General features: G+C 34.3%; 1 protein-coding gene across 2 annotated transcripts in view; it reads left to right on the top strand.

Annotated features, from left to right (window-relative positions):
- LOC111047221 overlaps nucleotides 1-18,388 on the top strand; it is a 161,844-nt gene that overhangs the window by 81,712 nt on the left and 61,744 nt on the right. For both annotated transcript variants that reach the window (XR_005572291.1, XM_039436533.1), the window contains exon 8: nucleotides 11,321-11,480. Coding sequence is in view for 1 of the 2 variants with exons in the window: in XM_039436533.1 (XP_039292467.1) it covers nucleotides 11,321-11,480 (160 nt within the window). In the remaining variant the exon portion in view is untranslated. The remainder of the gene's footprint in view (nucleotides 1-11,320; nucleotides 11,481-18,388) is intronic.

Raw genomic sequence — 18,388 nt, forward strand, 5'->3', positions numbered from 1 at the left:
ACACAGAGAGCGCCAGAAATGGAGGCGAAATATAGTTAGTAAAAGTTAGAATCGAGGGATTGGAAGACAGTGTAATAAGTATGTGTGTGTATGTGTATTAGTAAATGCTAGTGTTCCGTAAATAAAAATAGTTTTTTTCTCATCCACCAATGTATACAATATATCTATATTTTCATTCGTAATGCTAGACCTTCAGTCCGCCATAAACAAAGCATTATTTATTTCCTTTCAAATACTTGTAGTCATGCAATATTTTACTACTTCCTTCCTGCTGTTCTATTGTGTATACTACTCTACTTGTATAGCACAGTTATGGGCACATGTAGCGAAAATGTATATAGAATACTTCCTTTACCACGATAGTTCACAGTTAATAAAGATTTTCCCGTTCTGCCTTCATTGTTCCATGCTTTTTTCCCCATGGCTCAGCTAACAGCTATTGGAAATATACAAAGTAATAGGAAGCTACATGAATCTTGAAATCCCTTTGTTATAAAAAAAGATCCAAACAAACTTGATTATATTATAGCATTTGCCTGGCTCTTCAGAAAGCCTGAAACTTCGTTGTTTTAGAATCAGTGTCATATGTGAGTTTCTAATCAGCTTGGTGGAGCAAAAATATAAAGATTAAACAGATAGGTACGTCAGAATCAAAGACTTCAAAGAGATCTTTAAGGTCTTTGGTCAGAATGATACATAATACATAATAATATGTATTGGAGGACATATTATACCTTTACAATTATTCCAGTCAATCTATTCAAATTCTGTGGAAACTCCCCTGTTTGCTGCCAATTATATGATTGACTGAATGACGTTTTAATTATTGTTCTCTGTATCAGATGGATTGATCAGATCATTGATCAATTTTCAAGGAAGATTCATTCCATATTCGTTCCTGTCTATTCTCATTTTGATTGTTGGAGGAAAAAGTATATATGGATGTATTCTGCCAATTCAAATTCAATGCTCTTCCAAAACAAAAAGTCTCTCATCTCTACTTGCACGTGTTTTGCGATTTTTTATGTTGGAAAACTGAGTTTTCGACATTCAAGCTGAGGGAAAATGAATAGATTTCCTCTTTCCAGCATGATTGTTTTTAACACATTGATAGATTCAAATAGGTCTACGGAATAATCAATTCCAAGTTAGAAGTGAGAAATTCAAACTTCCATGAAACACTATAAGTAGTCTAATCCATAATTTACAGCTTCTCCATAATTTTTCAATTCTCAAATAGGATTGCTTATTATATAGAATTAAATTCACAATAGTAACAAAAATTGAAATTATGTTTTGCTGATCCCTCTCTTATCAAATGATACTTAGGTTTTTTCATACATTTGAAGATACTACTTAGGCTACTTATCGAAAAGCCGTCTCTATAGTTGCGGACTTGTGTTTGAAAAGTCTCGCCCGCAGTAACGATTTGCTGGATTTCTGCTGTCCTATAATTTGCTTTTGAATATTTTTAAAGTTTGCAGACCTAGATTCACAGATTAAGTTGGTATCTCAATTACATTAGGAACATACTGGACCCCTCAAATGAATATTTCACTTGACAAACAAAACAGGAGATGTTATTATTCTCTCAGAAGAATACATGAAAAATACAAATGTCGTTTCCAAAAAAGTGCAGAGAGGAGAAAAGATGTCGTTGAGTAAGAATACCTAACAAATATTCATATACATACATAGAAAAAAGCACTATGGAGACAATGTTTAACTTAGTATCCGGCTCATTGAGTCTACAGTATATACATAGGGCTTGAGTATATAGAGTTAATATAGAACAAAACACAACACCTGCTGTAATGCTACTGCACTTCTTTCCACTTGTGGTTTGAATTTTTAATTCAACGATAAACGAGAGCTGGGAGCTTTATTACCTTCAACAGTTCTTAGCAAAGATGATACTTTTATTGCAGGTATACTTGGCGTAGCCAATGATGTGTACCTACGTTCTTCTACGTTATTCTATGTTCCAAAATTTTAAAAGGCTAAATAATTTTTAAACTACCTTCTCCTTGTTTATGATAAGCAGCAATAGCAGACAATAGGTGCAAAATTATATTGTAGAATATAAAAATATTGTCTTGAGAGACGGTTCTCATCATAAAGATGAAGGTTTGAGTGAATGAAAGTTCACAAATTTATAAATTATAAGAAACAATATGAATAAGTTAAATTTGGCTGATTCATTCAAATGGCCAGAAATTCCTGTGTTGTGTACACATGAAGCATCAATGAAACGCACTTGTAACTTGAATGGTACATTACAATGTAATATGTCGTTAATGTCATGATATATTTCTAAATTTTCTTGCCCTTCTGCTACTTCTGATAAAAACTTGAACAACCTCTCATAATTATGATACTCTCATATAATACGTTCATAGAATACTCTCTTAAACTTACTCCCCTCAAATTTTTGTTTTACTCGAACGTCAATATCTCCCCAGTCTATATTTTGCAGTTTTTGTGAAGGTGAACATCCACGTTTACAACGGCACTTGAGTTTCTTGTCAATGCTTGGCGCTTTTCATACCAAGAAAATATGGAGCATCTTCAGCTTACCTCACCTTTATAACTTCAGTGGCATATAACTAGAGGGGGGAATAGGGTATGTATTCCTCCTAAATGGGACCTGATTATTTTCGGATTGCCCGGATCAGCCACAAAAATTAGTTTTCAATGTCATATTCTCTTCATATAGACACAGTGTAAGTCGAAAAATATATAAGGGGTGAGTGAATGGCACAATGATAATATAAGCTAAACAGTGAGTGGTCTAGTGGGTAGGGACCAAGATTGAACTTGGTAAATTTTGTTACTTTTCACCAGCTATTATTCTATAGGAATCCAATGATGCATATGTTCCTCTAGTTGATAATAGTTCATCTGGTTCTATGCATGTGGTTCATATATGAGAAGTGTGACACTTTCATTAAAAATTGAAACAAATGTGAATCAAGTTGAAACTAATCCTATGATGTTAAAGTTTGTTCAAATATTGCTATGGAGCAAAACTTATAGCATTCTATCATGCCATCTAATTATGATAAGGCCTATTTGAGAGCCTACTTCTTTTATTTGAGGACTATTCATTGAATTTTTGAAACAATTGAATGACTTATACAATAATTCCATCCTATTCGTTATTCAATCTGAAAGCCATAGACATATTAGTCCAGGCGCTGGCTTACATTGAGCATACATGAGAGAGGCAGAGAATTTGACTTCGGATTATTGTTAGGGGGTCTTTAGTGTATATGAAACTCGATGTCGTCACGTCCCAGGGTGGTCGACAGCTTGGGGGGAGGGGGGTAAGTTGTAAAAAACGCGCGTTTATAAAATCGCCTGTCCTGCAGTTACTATTCATAGTACAGCTTTTAATTTTTTCTCAATATTATGTACACATAACTGGCTTTCAATGTGGTCCTATACATTTTTGCGATAAACCGCATAGTTTTTCCGTAAAAAAATAAAATATCTCGAAAAATGTATTTTTTTATTATAGACTTTTTGTTATTTCTTGAATATTCAAGTAATTAGCCGACTTAGAGGAGAAAGCTACCAATAAACGTTGTAGGCCGTATCTTGCTGAATCCAATGATATATATAGTTTGGGGGTTACGATCATAGAAGCGGCGGTGGGAGGGGGATAAGTAGCACTGTCACGCTGCGGCGCGGTCCTCCCCCATGATTAATGCGTGTAATGGCCTGTCTATCGCATCGCTCCTACTAGTCTATGCATTCAAATTATGTATTTCAGGAACGCTATCTTATGTATTTTCGGTCGCTGAACACGATTTTTCAACTCTCAAGCCTTAATAATTGATAATTCTCATCATAATATACTAATTATGGTCAAAATTACAAACTTCATCTCATTATCATTATTTATGATTACATTGTAATGATAAACCATCCTGTTCGGAATCCTATATGTGTTTCTCAGTCGATAAAAAACTGATATTCCATTAAGAGAGAATAATTATTCGATTTAGTTCAATGATCACTTTGGAATTGCGAAAGTCAAGTAATGGAGTAAAGTTAAACAAATGATATAGGCTACCCCATATAGAGCACCGTGTAACAGGAGTAAAATATTTTCTTGATATAAATTTACAGTTGAAGCACAAATAATGCCAATTACTCCCATTTGATATGACTAAATATTTTATTACAAATGAAATACAACTCTAAAGCTGCGTTTACACCAAAGTTATTAAGGAGATGTTAATATAACTTAATCTTTATAGATTCTATTAGATTGAACATAACTTATCATACATATGATGGACATATGTGTTTGCCAAGTTCCGTTCAATCTAATAGAATCTACAAACGCAGCTTTATCAACTGATTTCTTTAACTTATATCTACGAATAGATACTTTTCATCTGGCTGGGTTTGACTGATTGTCTTGGGGTGGTTCTTGAATGAAAGTGGAATGAGAGATATCTCTGTTGAATTTGAAATATTTGGAGAGAATACTGTTGGAAATCTATTGAGGGGAGATCAGTATAATTAAGGTAAGAACGGTTCAAATATGAGAGATTGTCAAAGTATATTTGAAAGAAGTCAGGAGCTATTTGTGGAGTTTACTTAGAATCAAAATCAATGACTACTTGAAATTTATGACTGATTATTGTAACATAGTTTAAATTATCCTTAATTGTATTCATGCTCATAAGGAAGGACTCTGGTATTGCACATAGAAACTGTACGAGAGAAGATCCCATACTTCTTTCATTCAATCACACAAACTATGTTATAAAGTCTGTGTTATATCTAGAAAATATAAAAAAAATACCCATAGCAGTAGAAAATAATTTCCAATAAGGAAACATTAACTCTATACAGTCAATACATTGACTCTCTGTCAAATGAAACCTTGAAAATTTAATAAATGTGACAACCGATCATGCTTTGGAGCAAACCCTCATTCGATCATCCAAAACTGAGTGATTGGAATAGCTAGTTCTTCAAAGGCTTTCCTAAAATGGCTGCTACCATATAAAATAAATCTTCCATCAAAGATATTCTGTTCAAGTATGTTGACATCATTATGGATATCACTGGAGATTGTGAAGAAAGTCATCTAATGAAGTAAAACAAGAATAATGAGAGATGAGAATGATTTCCAGAAGCATAATATTCTCAAGAGAACATAACATTTTTCTTCAAGACTCTGATGGATAACAGAATCTGCATAATGTTATCAATGGTCTGGAAGCAAGTGAAGAAGTATGTGATTCTCTTTTGAACGTATAGAAAGAAATAGTTATTCTGTCTCCAACGATTTTTATCTGAGCATAGTTGTGGCAAATTGTAAAAGTGTATTCTCACTTATAAAATGAAACAGAGTTCTTTCATTCTCCACGATGCAATAAAACAAAAATCCTAGTTTTAGTTAATTCTAGAACAAAAAGATCTGATCTCTGTATTTTTACTAGGTAGCTGTTTAAAGATAATTCAGCATTGAAGTTTTAGTGCAGCATGCATTTCTACAATAACCGCAATCTCTGTCAACATCTGATGGATATTTTAAAAAAAACTCTTAATCTCACTTGGCCCATGAAATTGTAAGTGAAACTAGTTGTGGATTTGACTAAATCCCTAAATATCGTTGACAAATTCGCATAATGATGACATGGCTCTCCTGAATTCAACTCCTACTTCACTTTTCAAAACTTCAATACGCTGCAAGATTATGGAAACTTCGTGATGAGAAGAGTTATGAAAATTCTCAATAAAGATGAAGTGATACAGGTGGACATAGCTTTTCATGTCTATGATCTAAAATCAAACAAAGGTAGTGAACATATTAGAAGCAGCAGAGTAAAAGAATCACTCCAATAATATGCTCTCCAAACCATCGAGACTTGATTTCTAAATCTGTGGCAGAGATTTATTAATGTGACATGCAAGAATCTATAAAGGAATAATCCATCCGTTAGCTACGTGCAGGAATACATATATTCATTCATTAATTTGTGAATAAAATTACAAATCATGTAAATATGTTTGGGAAAGAATAACAGACATGGCCCAAAACTATTCGAATCCCAAATTTTGATACTGAATAACTTATTACCATTTCAAAACAGTCTGAACGGGAATACCATAATGGATAAATCAATCAAAAGTTAGTGAAATATCATTATAATAATACTGTTAGAAATAATATGAATGAATATTTAAATTTTCATTTCATTTTGATTTGACACATGTCTATTATTATATGGGATATAATTTCTCAAAAGTTCACGACAAACTGAAGATTCACGAAAGATTAACATTTTCATACTAAACAAAATCATTATGATAATGAATAAATGATGAATTCCATCTCCACCATGAAGAACTAAGAAATTCCACAAATATTTCTTGGAAATTAACTGACCACTATATCAAGTAAGCGTGGCCAGTGTGCAATTAATAATATAATTTAGCCTGCAGCGCATCAAAATAAATTAATCTGAGATAAAAACAATAGAACATAAACATATATAAATATTATCTTTATTCTATCCTAATATATTTCTTGAAACCCAAGTTTCGTTTATTTCAAACAGTCATTTCTTAGTTTCCTTGCAGAATGAGATGAAGTTTGTAATTTTGACCATAATTAGTATATTATGATGAGAATTATCAATTATTAAGGCTTGAGGGTTGAAAAATCGTGTTCAGCGACCGAAAATACATAAGATAGCGTTCCTGAAATACATAATTTGAATGCATAGACTAGTAGGAGCGATGCGATAGACAGGCCATTACAAGCATTAATCATGGGGGAGGACTGCGCCGCAGAGTGACAGTGCTACTTATCCCCCTCCCACCGCCGCTTCTATGATCGTAACCCCCAAACTGTATATATCATTGGATTCAGCAAGATACGGCCTACAACGTTTATTGGGAGCCTTTTCCTCTAAGTCGGCTAATTACTTGAATATTCGAGAAATAACAAAAAGTCTATAATAAAAAAATACATTTTTCGACAATCTCTCATATTTGAACCGTTCTTACCTTAATTATACTGATCTCCCCTCAATAGATTTCCAACAGTATTCTCTCCAAATATTTCAAATTCAACAGAGATATCTCTCATTCCACTTTCATTCAAGAACCACCCCAAGACAATCAGTCAAACCCAGCCAGATGAAAAGTATCTATTCGTAGATATAAGTTAAAGAAATCAGTTGATAAAGCTGCGTTTGTAGATTCTATTAGATTGAACGGAACTTGGCAAACACATATGTCCATCATATGTATGATAAGTTATGTTCAATCTAATAGAATCTATAAAGATTAAGTTATATTAACATCTCCTTAATAACTTTGGTGTAAACGCAGCTTTAGAGTTGTATTTCATTTGTAATAAAATATTTAGTCATATCAAATGGGAGTAATTGGCATTATTTGTGCTTCAACTGTAAATTTATATCAAGAAAATATTTTACTCCTGTTACACGGTGCTCTATATGGGGTAGCCTATATCATTTGTTTAACTTTACTCCATTACTTGACTTTCGCAATTCCAAAGTGATCATTGAACTAAATCGAATAATATTCTCTCTTAATGGAATATCAGTTTTTTATCGACTGAGAAACACATATAGGATTCCGAACAGGATGGTTTATCATTACAATGTAATCATAAATAATGATAATGAGATGAAGTTTGTAATTTTGACCATAATTAGTATATTATGATGAGAATTATCAATTATTAAGGCTTGAGAGTTGAAAAATCGTGTTCAGCGACCGAAAATACATAAGATAGCGTTCCTGAAATACATAATTTGAATGCATAGACTAGTAGGAGCGATGCGATAGACAGGCCATTACACGCATTAATCATGGGGGAGGACCGCGCCGCAGCGTGACAGTGCTACTTATCCCCCTCCCACCGCCGCTTCTATGATCGTAACCCCCAAACTATATATATCATTGGATTCAGCAAGATACGGCCTACAACGTTTATTGGTAGCTTTCTCCTCTAAGTCGGCTAATTACTTGAATATTCAAGAAATAACAAAAGTCTATAATAAAAAAATACATTTTTCGAGATATTTTATTTTTTTACGGAAAAACTATGCGGTTTATCGCAAAAATGTATAGGACCACATTGAAAGCCAGTTATGTGTACATAATATTGAGAAAAAATTAAAAGCTGTACTATGAATAGTAACTGCAGGACAGGCGATTTTATAAACGCGCGTTTTTTACAACTTACCCCCCTCCCCCCAAGCTGTCGACCACCCTGGGACGTGACGACATCGAGTTTCATATACACTAAAGACCCCCTAACAATAATCCGAAGTCAAATTCTCTGCCTCTCTCATGTATGCTCAATGTAAGCCAGCGCCTGGACTATATGACATTTTCAAGGAGTATCAGAATTGTTAGTGGTCTACTGAACACAAAAAATGAATTGAATTGAATGTTTGTTTTCAAGTAGAGATTGCATAAAATCGCACCAAATTGAAGGTATATTTTTCAAAATTTTCTGGTGGAGAGCCCCCTGACCCCCTTTGGTGGGGGGTATTCCGTACCCCCACACTCCTTGGTGCCCCTCGATAGTATAGGTGCTTTCTATTTCAATATATCAATCCCCCATCACCGACATTTTATTCTGAATACGCCACTGATAAGTTTAATTCCAGACACCTGTTATAGCAATTTAATCTAACATCAGCAAAGAGGAGGGAATTGAATAGATGCTTTGAACTGACAAGAAATCTGACCACTGTTGTTAATGTAACAGTTTTATTCTCAATAAGTGCTCCAATCTTTAAATAGTACGTTGTTGAAGTAGTACAGGCTGTAGTACAAGTAAGTAGTACATTGCTATTTATAATATATATAATGACTTATATTCCAATCTTGAATGAAATTCGAAATCGGATTGTTTTGGTCTATTTTGTACAAGTGGTACACCTTGGATTTCGATTATCATTCCTATGAATTACATAAATGATGGGTCCCCCCACCATTGAAAGCCATACGCCAATAATAATAAAACATGAATGAATTATGTTTGTCTTGATTCTTCTCCAAGTTCAAGATAAAGTCAGTATCGGTATTCCTGAATATATCATTGCTCGCAATGCATATAAATTAATTGTTATTCCCTCTGCTCTCATTTTCATGATAACATCTATATTTAGTACACACTTCATCATGTTTGATCACTTTTGGCCATCTTAAGAGAAATAAGAAATTTCTTCTCCATTCAATAACTTTAAAGACCAAACTCGATGCTCTGAGAACCTACCTTCTTCATCATACATAAACTCTTGGTCATTAATAACTGACTACTTGACTACTTAGGCCGGCCACTGAAGATACTACAGGCATGTCAAGCATGCTTGGAAAAGGCCAAAAATAACGCTTGTACGAGCAAACCTGACCTGAAAGAGATAATTATACAATGTTTGCATCAGTCGAAACGACTTGAATAATTCCAACAGAGAGTAAATCACCAATAGCCACAAATATATCATTGGAAAATTACAAATTATATTTATATAATAATAATTCAACCTCGAATAGAGCAGCGAAGAAGAAATGAACAACGAAGAATCATAAACACAAAAACCTAGCTCCGAATTCAAACAGCAGTTATTCGCTTGTAGCCTTTCGCCAAAGACACAAAAAGCTTTTACTAGCGTGCTTGACATGTCTGCAGTATCTTCAGTGGCCGACTCTATTAAACTACAAAGCATAATTTGAAAGGAGAATATTACCTGCGAGGAACAATTGTGTGTTGAATCGAGCCCGTAATTAAAAAAATACATCAGTAAGATACCGTGCTTAAAAAAAAGGAAAATTTTGTACTTCCATAGAACATTATATGACCAAACAGTATAAGTTTTATATAATAATAATTTTCTCCTGAACTTGTATCAAGGGAAAAATTTGTGAAGGATTGTATGCACATCATTCATCTCATTCTGTACCTATATCTTGACATTGTCTCATTCTCATTCTCAAATCAAAGAACTACACATTTAAAACAGTAGATGTATCTGACAGCTTCAAAGCACGGTAGGTGGATTAATTAGCTACAGCTTTTCTCATTGTAAGATCAGTTTGTTAGAAGTTCCAAAGCATCAATTACAGCTTTCTAATTCCCATCGTTGACTGCTTGCAAATCAGGAACATTCCTTCATGGTCAAAGCATTCTACAGCTTTGTCGCATAGCGCGTGGGCGAATAATTGCACTGATTACATGCATTCTATGCACTTCTCAACTGGTTCAAAGAGGTAGATTCAATATTAAGTCGATTTACCGCAACTCTCGTTCTAAGTGGGGAGGAGAAACGGAAGGAAGTACTAGTCTATTGTCAGTGAGAATGTGATTTTCTCTACTCTCACTCGGTGTGAATGTGTAACATTTTGATGTACAGGAAAGCCAACGTTAGTAGACAGTCTATCAACTTTGCAGGAAAGCTGCTTTGCATTTTATTAACTCTGGAATAACCAGGTTAGGAATTAGTGGAGCTCAACTCTATTGTCACTTTCTGAGGGAAGACAAACGTTTCGGGAAATAGTACTTTAATGCAACACATATTTGAATTCTGTGTCAGTTAATTCAAGAGTGTGCTCTCACTTGGTGTGGTATATAACAGTTTTGTTTCTCTAATTTCCCCAAACTTGTGAGAATTTTCCTGCTTACTTCAGAATCTGAAAGGAAAAGTAGCTTCACAGTGAATATGTCGAATCAGAAGCATTATTTGATTTGATTGGGCCAAAAATAGGTTTCCATTGAAGTTTTTGAGTTTATCTTGAGATAGTTTGAAATTTGTGAGACCATATTCATCATTTCAAAGATTTCAGTTCAATTGAAAGGGAATAAAATCGAGATTATTGAGATGAAAATTGGGAAAAAATCTTATTGGGGATTGAAAACGAAGCTTTTTTAGAATGAAAAATATCAACGAACATTCATATGTATATAACAGGGGTTTTTAAGGTTCTTGAGCAACCAATAATTTGTTGTTGATTATTGTTAGAATTGTAACGGTTTTTCCACTAGAATGTGGCTCGCTGAAAATGTCTTCTAATTACAATTCAGCTGTCAATAATTATTAGTACCGTATCAGTGATCAAATTATCAATTAGTAGCAGATGTGTAAACAAATAATTTGATTTGATAATATTAATCTAAGGATTTTTAAATATAATATGCAGGAGGATTCCAAATGATTTCTTGTGAGGTTTAAACAGAAACAAGAACATAACGTTCTCATATTAATTGATTGAAAACAACTCTGAAATAATGATATAATGATTTCTGTGATTTCAGATTTGATGGTGAGATACTCTTCCATGTGTTTGCCAGAAATGAAGATGAGGACAATATAAAGCAATCGATCGGAGAGATGGTCGAACAAGCTGCACTTGACAATTTCACATTCACTTCTGCTACATTCAACTTCAAAAGGGAGCCAGCTCTATTCGTGGAGGTAGGAATATGAATCAGCAATTAAGTTCGAGTGTTTTCTTAAGAGCATGAATACTTTTTGAAAATTAAATATCTCTATTCGAAAGAGGAAGCAGGTACTTAACGCAAAAATGTAGTGCAAACATAACTTATTACAATATGTATAACGATTTAATATTCAATATTCATATATAAATATTGGTAATGATGGATAGACAATGCAATTAATAATATTCATGGAAATTGTTCTTCATTTTCCAATAGTATTCTATGATTTAGCACGTCCATTGATTCCATCAGCAATTAGGAATTATTGTTCTCCGAGGAATCAAAAAAATACTTTTGAGCAAAACTATTCAATGACAATAAGCTTTAACAGTATACTTTTGATATTTCTCAATAAACAATTAGACTCAAAAAACAATATGATAATGTATCTTATTCTGATCTTGGATACATTCAAATGGAAGCTCCTTATAACACTGAGAAATGATGATATGAAGATTTTTTAAGATCAGAAAAATATGTACGTGTTCAAAGAAAATACGCATTGACAATAATTAGAGAGAAACTAGATTTTTTTTAGAGAATTGTTGCTTTAGTTTTATTTTCAGAGAGAGAGAGAGAGAAAAGTATCATTTTCTAGATAAATGAAAAATCTCACTTTATTACAACATGTACGCGATTTTGACCTTTAATATTATTATCGTAGACCAATATAAAATATACGAGAATGTATTCCATAATTATAATAATGAAATGTTTTTACACGAATTTACACGAATTTACACGAATTTACACGAATGCTGTCACTTCTATTTTTAAGATAATCATAAGTGCCAACGCTTCACCTCTGGAACTGCTAGATCCTGATATGAGATTCCATCCTCAAGAAAACTTCTCCAGAGTTTTGCTCAAGGCTTAATGTTGCATGTAAAAACCTGCCAAGACCCTGTAGGAGACCAAAGGCTGTAATTCAATAAGGGCCATGTCACGTTCAGACTTGATGCGTCCATTCCTGGAGTCATCCCTTATTGTTTGTTACTATAAGGCATAATATTCACCCCTAGGAAATTCAGCTCTTTTTTGAGCCTCATTTTGTATTTTCTCATGGAATTGGAGTGACAAGTGAAATTGAAAAATGTCCAATAAGCTTGTGTCAAGAAAACTTTCGAAATTGGATTATTCTCACGAAACGAATTACATTATGCTTTTTCTTTGAGTTTTTTCAGTGTTTCAAGTGATTGGATTCGGTTTTGCAGTTGCTAGACTAAGTTAGTCTGGCAGGGGAAAATTCTGGACAAAATCTTCTACTTAAACGACTGGTTACATTACAATATAATGTAATATGATGTAATATAATTATAATTATAATTATAAGCCAATCATAGTTTGATTTGGAAATACTCGACACTAGTGCAAAATTGAGATTAAGCTATAATTTCCTAGAAAAAGTTGTATAATCACTAATAGTGATACTTTAATAATAATTGAAAAACAAATATAGTTATTTTCTTGAAAAAACTTTTTACCTTTAAATTACACAAGTTTCTTCAACTTAGTAATTATCAAAAGTAGCCCTTGATATATTCACTAATATTTCTATATTTTTCGCCACACTGCACAGAAAGCAGCTGTTTTCCAGTCCCTACGTAGATCTGAAAGACCTTGTTTGCAGACGACGTCAGAAAAGGGTTTCTTTTCCGGTCTAGGCCAGAAAGTTGTCTCTTTCCAGCCGCTCATGGAAGTAGTTAATAAGTCATCCGCTAGATCGGGCGAGTGTCCACTTTCATCATCAGCTGAAGTCGCCATGATTTCAGTTCCAGTTTCGAATCAAACTAATTATCTTCGCAACCAGTTTTATTCAATTATTTATTGTTGATAAGTGCATTCCGAATTTTCAAAAATGCTTGAAGATGACTGTGGTATTCCAAGTGAAATTTTAAAAGAATCTGAAATCCTGACTGCAAATCTTCTACCACTAAAATCAAGAGATAGGTACGATAGCTTAACGAGTATTCTTTATTTTGTATTCTCTATTTATTTTGTCTGCAATACCTGTAGTGTGGCGAAAAATATCGTTCGCACCACGGGTAAAAATGTTTTTCCAGCTCTCAATCTTTTCTAGTCCTCGGCCTACGGCCTCGGACTTGAAAACCGATTTCGAGCTGGAAAAATCTCATTTTCTGCTCTAGGTGCGAAATATACTATTTTAGACCTCTTCATATATTCCTGGCAATAGTTGAAAATTGAGTATTTCGAACGTGTATAGTTCGATAGCACTTTTAATTGTTATAAGTGGATTCTCTGCCAAGATAACGTTTTTGATTTATAATATGAATTTCACAATATTCAACAAGGTGGTTCAGGTTCATTCGAATTACAGATGGAATTAAATAGAGAATGCATTTATTCAAATGCCAATTAATATATAATTATTATTTAACGAAAATCCTAAATAAATGCTGCAAATCACCCCGAAGACCTCTGCTACTGCAGACATTGACAACAGGGCTAACAGCTAGATGGAAATTCGATGAGAACTACTATCCAAAACTTAGTTGCCAGCCCGGGAATCGAACCCGGTACCCCCCAATTGCTAGTCAGGAATGCTTACCCTTACACCAAACTGACAATCTCTGGATAAATAATAATTAGATATTAATTAGCATTTGAATAAATGCATTCTCTATTTAATTCCATCTGTAACTGGTTGGCCGCTATGGCTTCGTATAAAATGAGCGCTGCTATCCAGAGATTGTCAGTTTGGTGTAAGGGTAAGCATTCCTGACTGGCAATTGGGAGGTACCGGGTTCGATTCCCGGGCTGGCAACTAATTTTTGGATAGTAGTTCTCATCGAATTTCCATCAAGCTGTTAGCCCTGTTGTCAATGTCTGCAGTAGCAGAGGTCTTCGGGGTGATTTGCAGCATTTATTTAGGATTTTCGTTAAATAATAATTCATTCGAATTATTCAACATACTCGATGTTTTACTAAAATCAGAAAACTCAAAGAACGTTGATAGAATCTAGTTCTGGACTAGTGACTAGAGGGTAGTATTTCAGTCATATAATATTTCCCATCCAAATCCAATGTTCTAATAGAAATCCATTTCCCTGTAAGCAAAGAGTCATTGATCTTCAAAGAGTCATTGAGCAGAGATCCGTGATTGATCATAAGGTTCTTCATTAAGTTTTTCCACTAATTCCATTCTCCGTATTCTGATGTACTTAGACTATTAAGGGAGAGTTATGTAGTCGTTTCGATACAGATTTCAAAGAAGATTCTCCACAAGCAATAGTTTTATCTATTTTAAATATTTTAACATAGATGACCTTGACATTCAATTTAACGTGATTTGTTTCCTTGTACATAAACATATTTTCTTGTTCATGAATTTATTTGTATGTTATAAATAACCTAGTCAAACAAGTTAATTATCATTATTATTTTTCATATATTGTTATGGGTTTCTGCACTAATAAAACACTTCAGGCGATTTATTCTGATTAGATCTATTACTTACAGCACTATAACACACGGAGGTTAACTAGAAACAACTATAAACTGATAACTACCTAATAAATTACACAGAATTATCACAAGCTTTCGTTAACTAATAAAATTAACTGTTTAAGAATAACTGTCACCAAGAATAATAACTGAATAAACAACTACAAAAGTCTATTACCACTTTATCACTAGTCTATCACGATAAGTAACTAACAATACGACTGTAGTCTGTCAACTCACTCCCGACTGCAACACGCGCCATTTATATAGGCTCAGCAAATCAATCTGAAAGGTAGAGAATACAGTGCTAACTTCTCATACAGAACTCTCTAGAATGGCCTGGAGGTGAGGCGATCTGACCAATCGCAGTGTATGGAAACGGCCAGAAGGGTCAACAACACGCTTGACATTGGTCGATGGTTTCCTGCATTGAGACCAGAACCCACTGGAATGATCTAGAGGCTCCCTGCGTCCTCCGTGTTGTTCACCAGAAAATTCCAGAAACCCCTCGCTTCTGCCATCCCACTAAAGGCCTGATCCATAACACTATCAAGCTGACAAAGATCAATATTAATTTTGTAGACTTTTGTAGTTGTTTATACAGCTATTATTCTTGGTGACAGTTATTACTACACAGTTAATTTCATTAGTTAACGAAAGCTTGTGATAATTCTGTGTAATTTATTAGGTAGTAATGACCTGAATATTTTTGTGGATCCATGTGTATGCATTTTCCATACGCTAATATCTATATAATATATAAAAGCGAAATGGCACTCACTCACTGACTGACTCACTCACTCACTCACTCACTCACTCACTCATCTATATATATATAAAAGCGAAATGGCACTCACTCACTGACTGACTCACTCACTCACTCACTCACTCACTCACTCGCATAACTAAAAATCTACCGGACCAAAAACGTTCAAATTTGGTAGGTATGTTCAGTTGGCCCTTTAGAGGCGCACTAAGAAATCTTTTGGCAATATTTCAACTCTAAGGTTGTTTTTAAGGGTTTAAAGTTCGTCTTTTAGCATGTATATTCTTCTTCTCACAATCTCCTAATTATAATTGAAATTTCCATATGATATGTTACTATAGAACTATAATCTAGATAGAGTACCTCTTCGAAGCAGTTGTTAACTGGCAACTAAATTAATAATTTTGTCAGGTTGGCATTAAGTTGAGTTGACTTTGTTAGGTTGGCACCAAGTTGAAGATTTAAATGCATTTATCGCGGAAAAATTGATTGGGCACTGCTACTTCAATCCTGGGAATATTATATTACTAGCCGTCAGGCTCGCTTCGCTCGCCATATCCGTTTAGCCAGACGTTTAGTCTGGACCCCTGACTGGATCGTCCTAACATATGATAAAAATTCTCAAACGAAAAATGCAGGCGAGCGGAGCGAGCCTGCTGATCTCATTCTTGGACGATCAAGTCGGGGGTCCAGGGGGCAGAGCCCCCTGGCTAGACGGATATGGCGAGCGAAGCGAGCCTGACGGCTAGTTAATAATATGGAGTAGTTGAATATAGATGAAGGATAGAGTTAACACTTGTTCTTCTCAAAATAAGCTGTTCTCGAAGTTTTTTATTGTTCAAAATCTGCTAAACGAGCGTGAAATTAATATTTTTTTCAATTACAGTAGATACTCATTTCGATATTGTGAAGTAGGAACACAAAACTTGAAACTTTTTGACAACGTGTAGCCTCAATACTTGAAGAAACTACACAATTTCCAATGAGGAGAAGAAGTATATAGGCTTCTGCCAGTTAGAAATGATATATGGGATCCTCCTCACTTTCGGCTGTAAAAGAAAAGTTTCGGGAGAAAAACAAAACAACAGCTCTGATTCCCAGGTTTCTTTGTTACAGCGAATTCGGGTGTGGAGTGGTGGTGCTACTGATTCACTTATTTTCACGTGTTTCCTCTTGTCATCCTTTCGACTACACCACTTTATACCTTTTCTTCCACGTTTTTCCACCTCACACATCCTATTCCTATCTCTCCTCATCTAATTCGCTCACATGAGGCACATTCACACACATGTTCTCTAATAATATCTCTCAGCCATCCTCAACAATTGTACAAGAGACTTTCTCTCTTTCTCCCTTTCTTGCTCTTCCTCCAATTTTCCCCCTTATCATCCATCTTCTTGACCTACAAGATCTATTTTCCACCTCTGTTGTATTGATTAGCCGATATCCATTTCCTCAATAATTGATCTTCACAACCCTCACTGCAGGATTTTTCTCTCCTACTCTATCTCTTCTACACACTGATACTTCATTTGTACTTCACCGTTTTTTCACATTGAAACACTACTTGATCATATAAAAAATCCAATCAGAATGGTATCACCTTGACCGGAGGAAATTGTGAATCATACCTCGAGCATTATAATGGGCGTTGATGGAGAAGATTGTTGAAAGGATTTTCAAATATTAATGTTTCAATGTTTTCTCTTCCGTTGAAGTCTTTTCGCTATCAATTTAGTTGCTGAGAATCAAAGTTGAATCAATAGAGAAAATCGTCATGAATCCTGTTCTTATAAACTAAAATAAAAGAGCAAAAGCAGAATTGCTTGACTTGTGAAAATAGAATGACAGTGGAGACCAGTATTGATAACAATTATTGATAAATGAGTGAGTATTGGTGAATGAGACCAGTATTGATAAATGAGTGATATTCACTCATTTTTGTGGATATTAAACTCATCAAAGAGAACTTCCATGTATATTTCACATAATTGAAACACAGTTTTTAATATATCCCCATCTTCTCTTACGTCAACCTGAAGAAGAACGAACTCCCTTTTACATCTTCAATCATTTTTCATGAAAAACAGAATATGTTGAGTTAGCTTGATCAATGTGAGACCGTAACTATATATCCAAATCAGATGAAAATATACTACTTGAAATTACTGTTACTATCATCAATCAATGTAAATTGTTGATGCAATGAAGATTTTGATTGATGATGATGTTACAACCGGTACCAATTTCCGTTTCTCCAATAATTGAGTGGTTTCACTATTTTCAGATTTGTGTTTTAAATGGAAAAATAATTCAATGATAATAGTTTTTATAGTCCATGTAGTTCAATTTTTTGAGATTCCCTCAAATTCAGGCATTGATACATTTAATAAACATTCAACGCGGACACATCAAACAAACGAATCCTTGTTAGTGCTTTTGTAGCTTTTGAAGCTCACGGTGCCTCTCAAACGGCTCTCATCTCACAAGCTGTGTTGTTCATCTTCTGTTCAATTTGTGATGACTGTGCGGTGAACGGGTGATTTGCAAGTAGTAATTGGCAGTATGCAACTGACTAGGAGGCAGCCAGACCTCTGTGACGGCTGATCAGTCTAATTGGGAATCGGTTTTAGCTGCTAAAGAGAATCTCT

The sequence above is a fragment of the Nilaparvata lugens genome, chromosome 10, assembly GCF_014356525.2.
Source record: "Nilaparvata lugens isolate BPH chromosome 10, ASM1435652v1, whole genome shotgun sequence".
Taxonomy (NCBI): domain Eukaryota; kingdom Metazoa; phylum Arthropoda; class Insecta; order Hemiptera; family Delphacidae; genus Nilaparvata; species Nilaparvata lugens.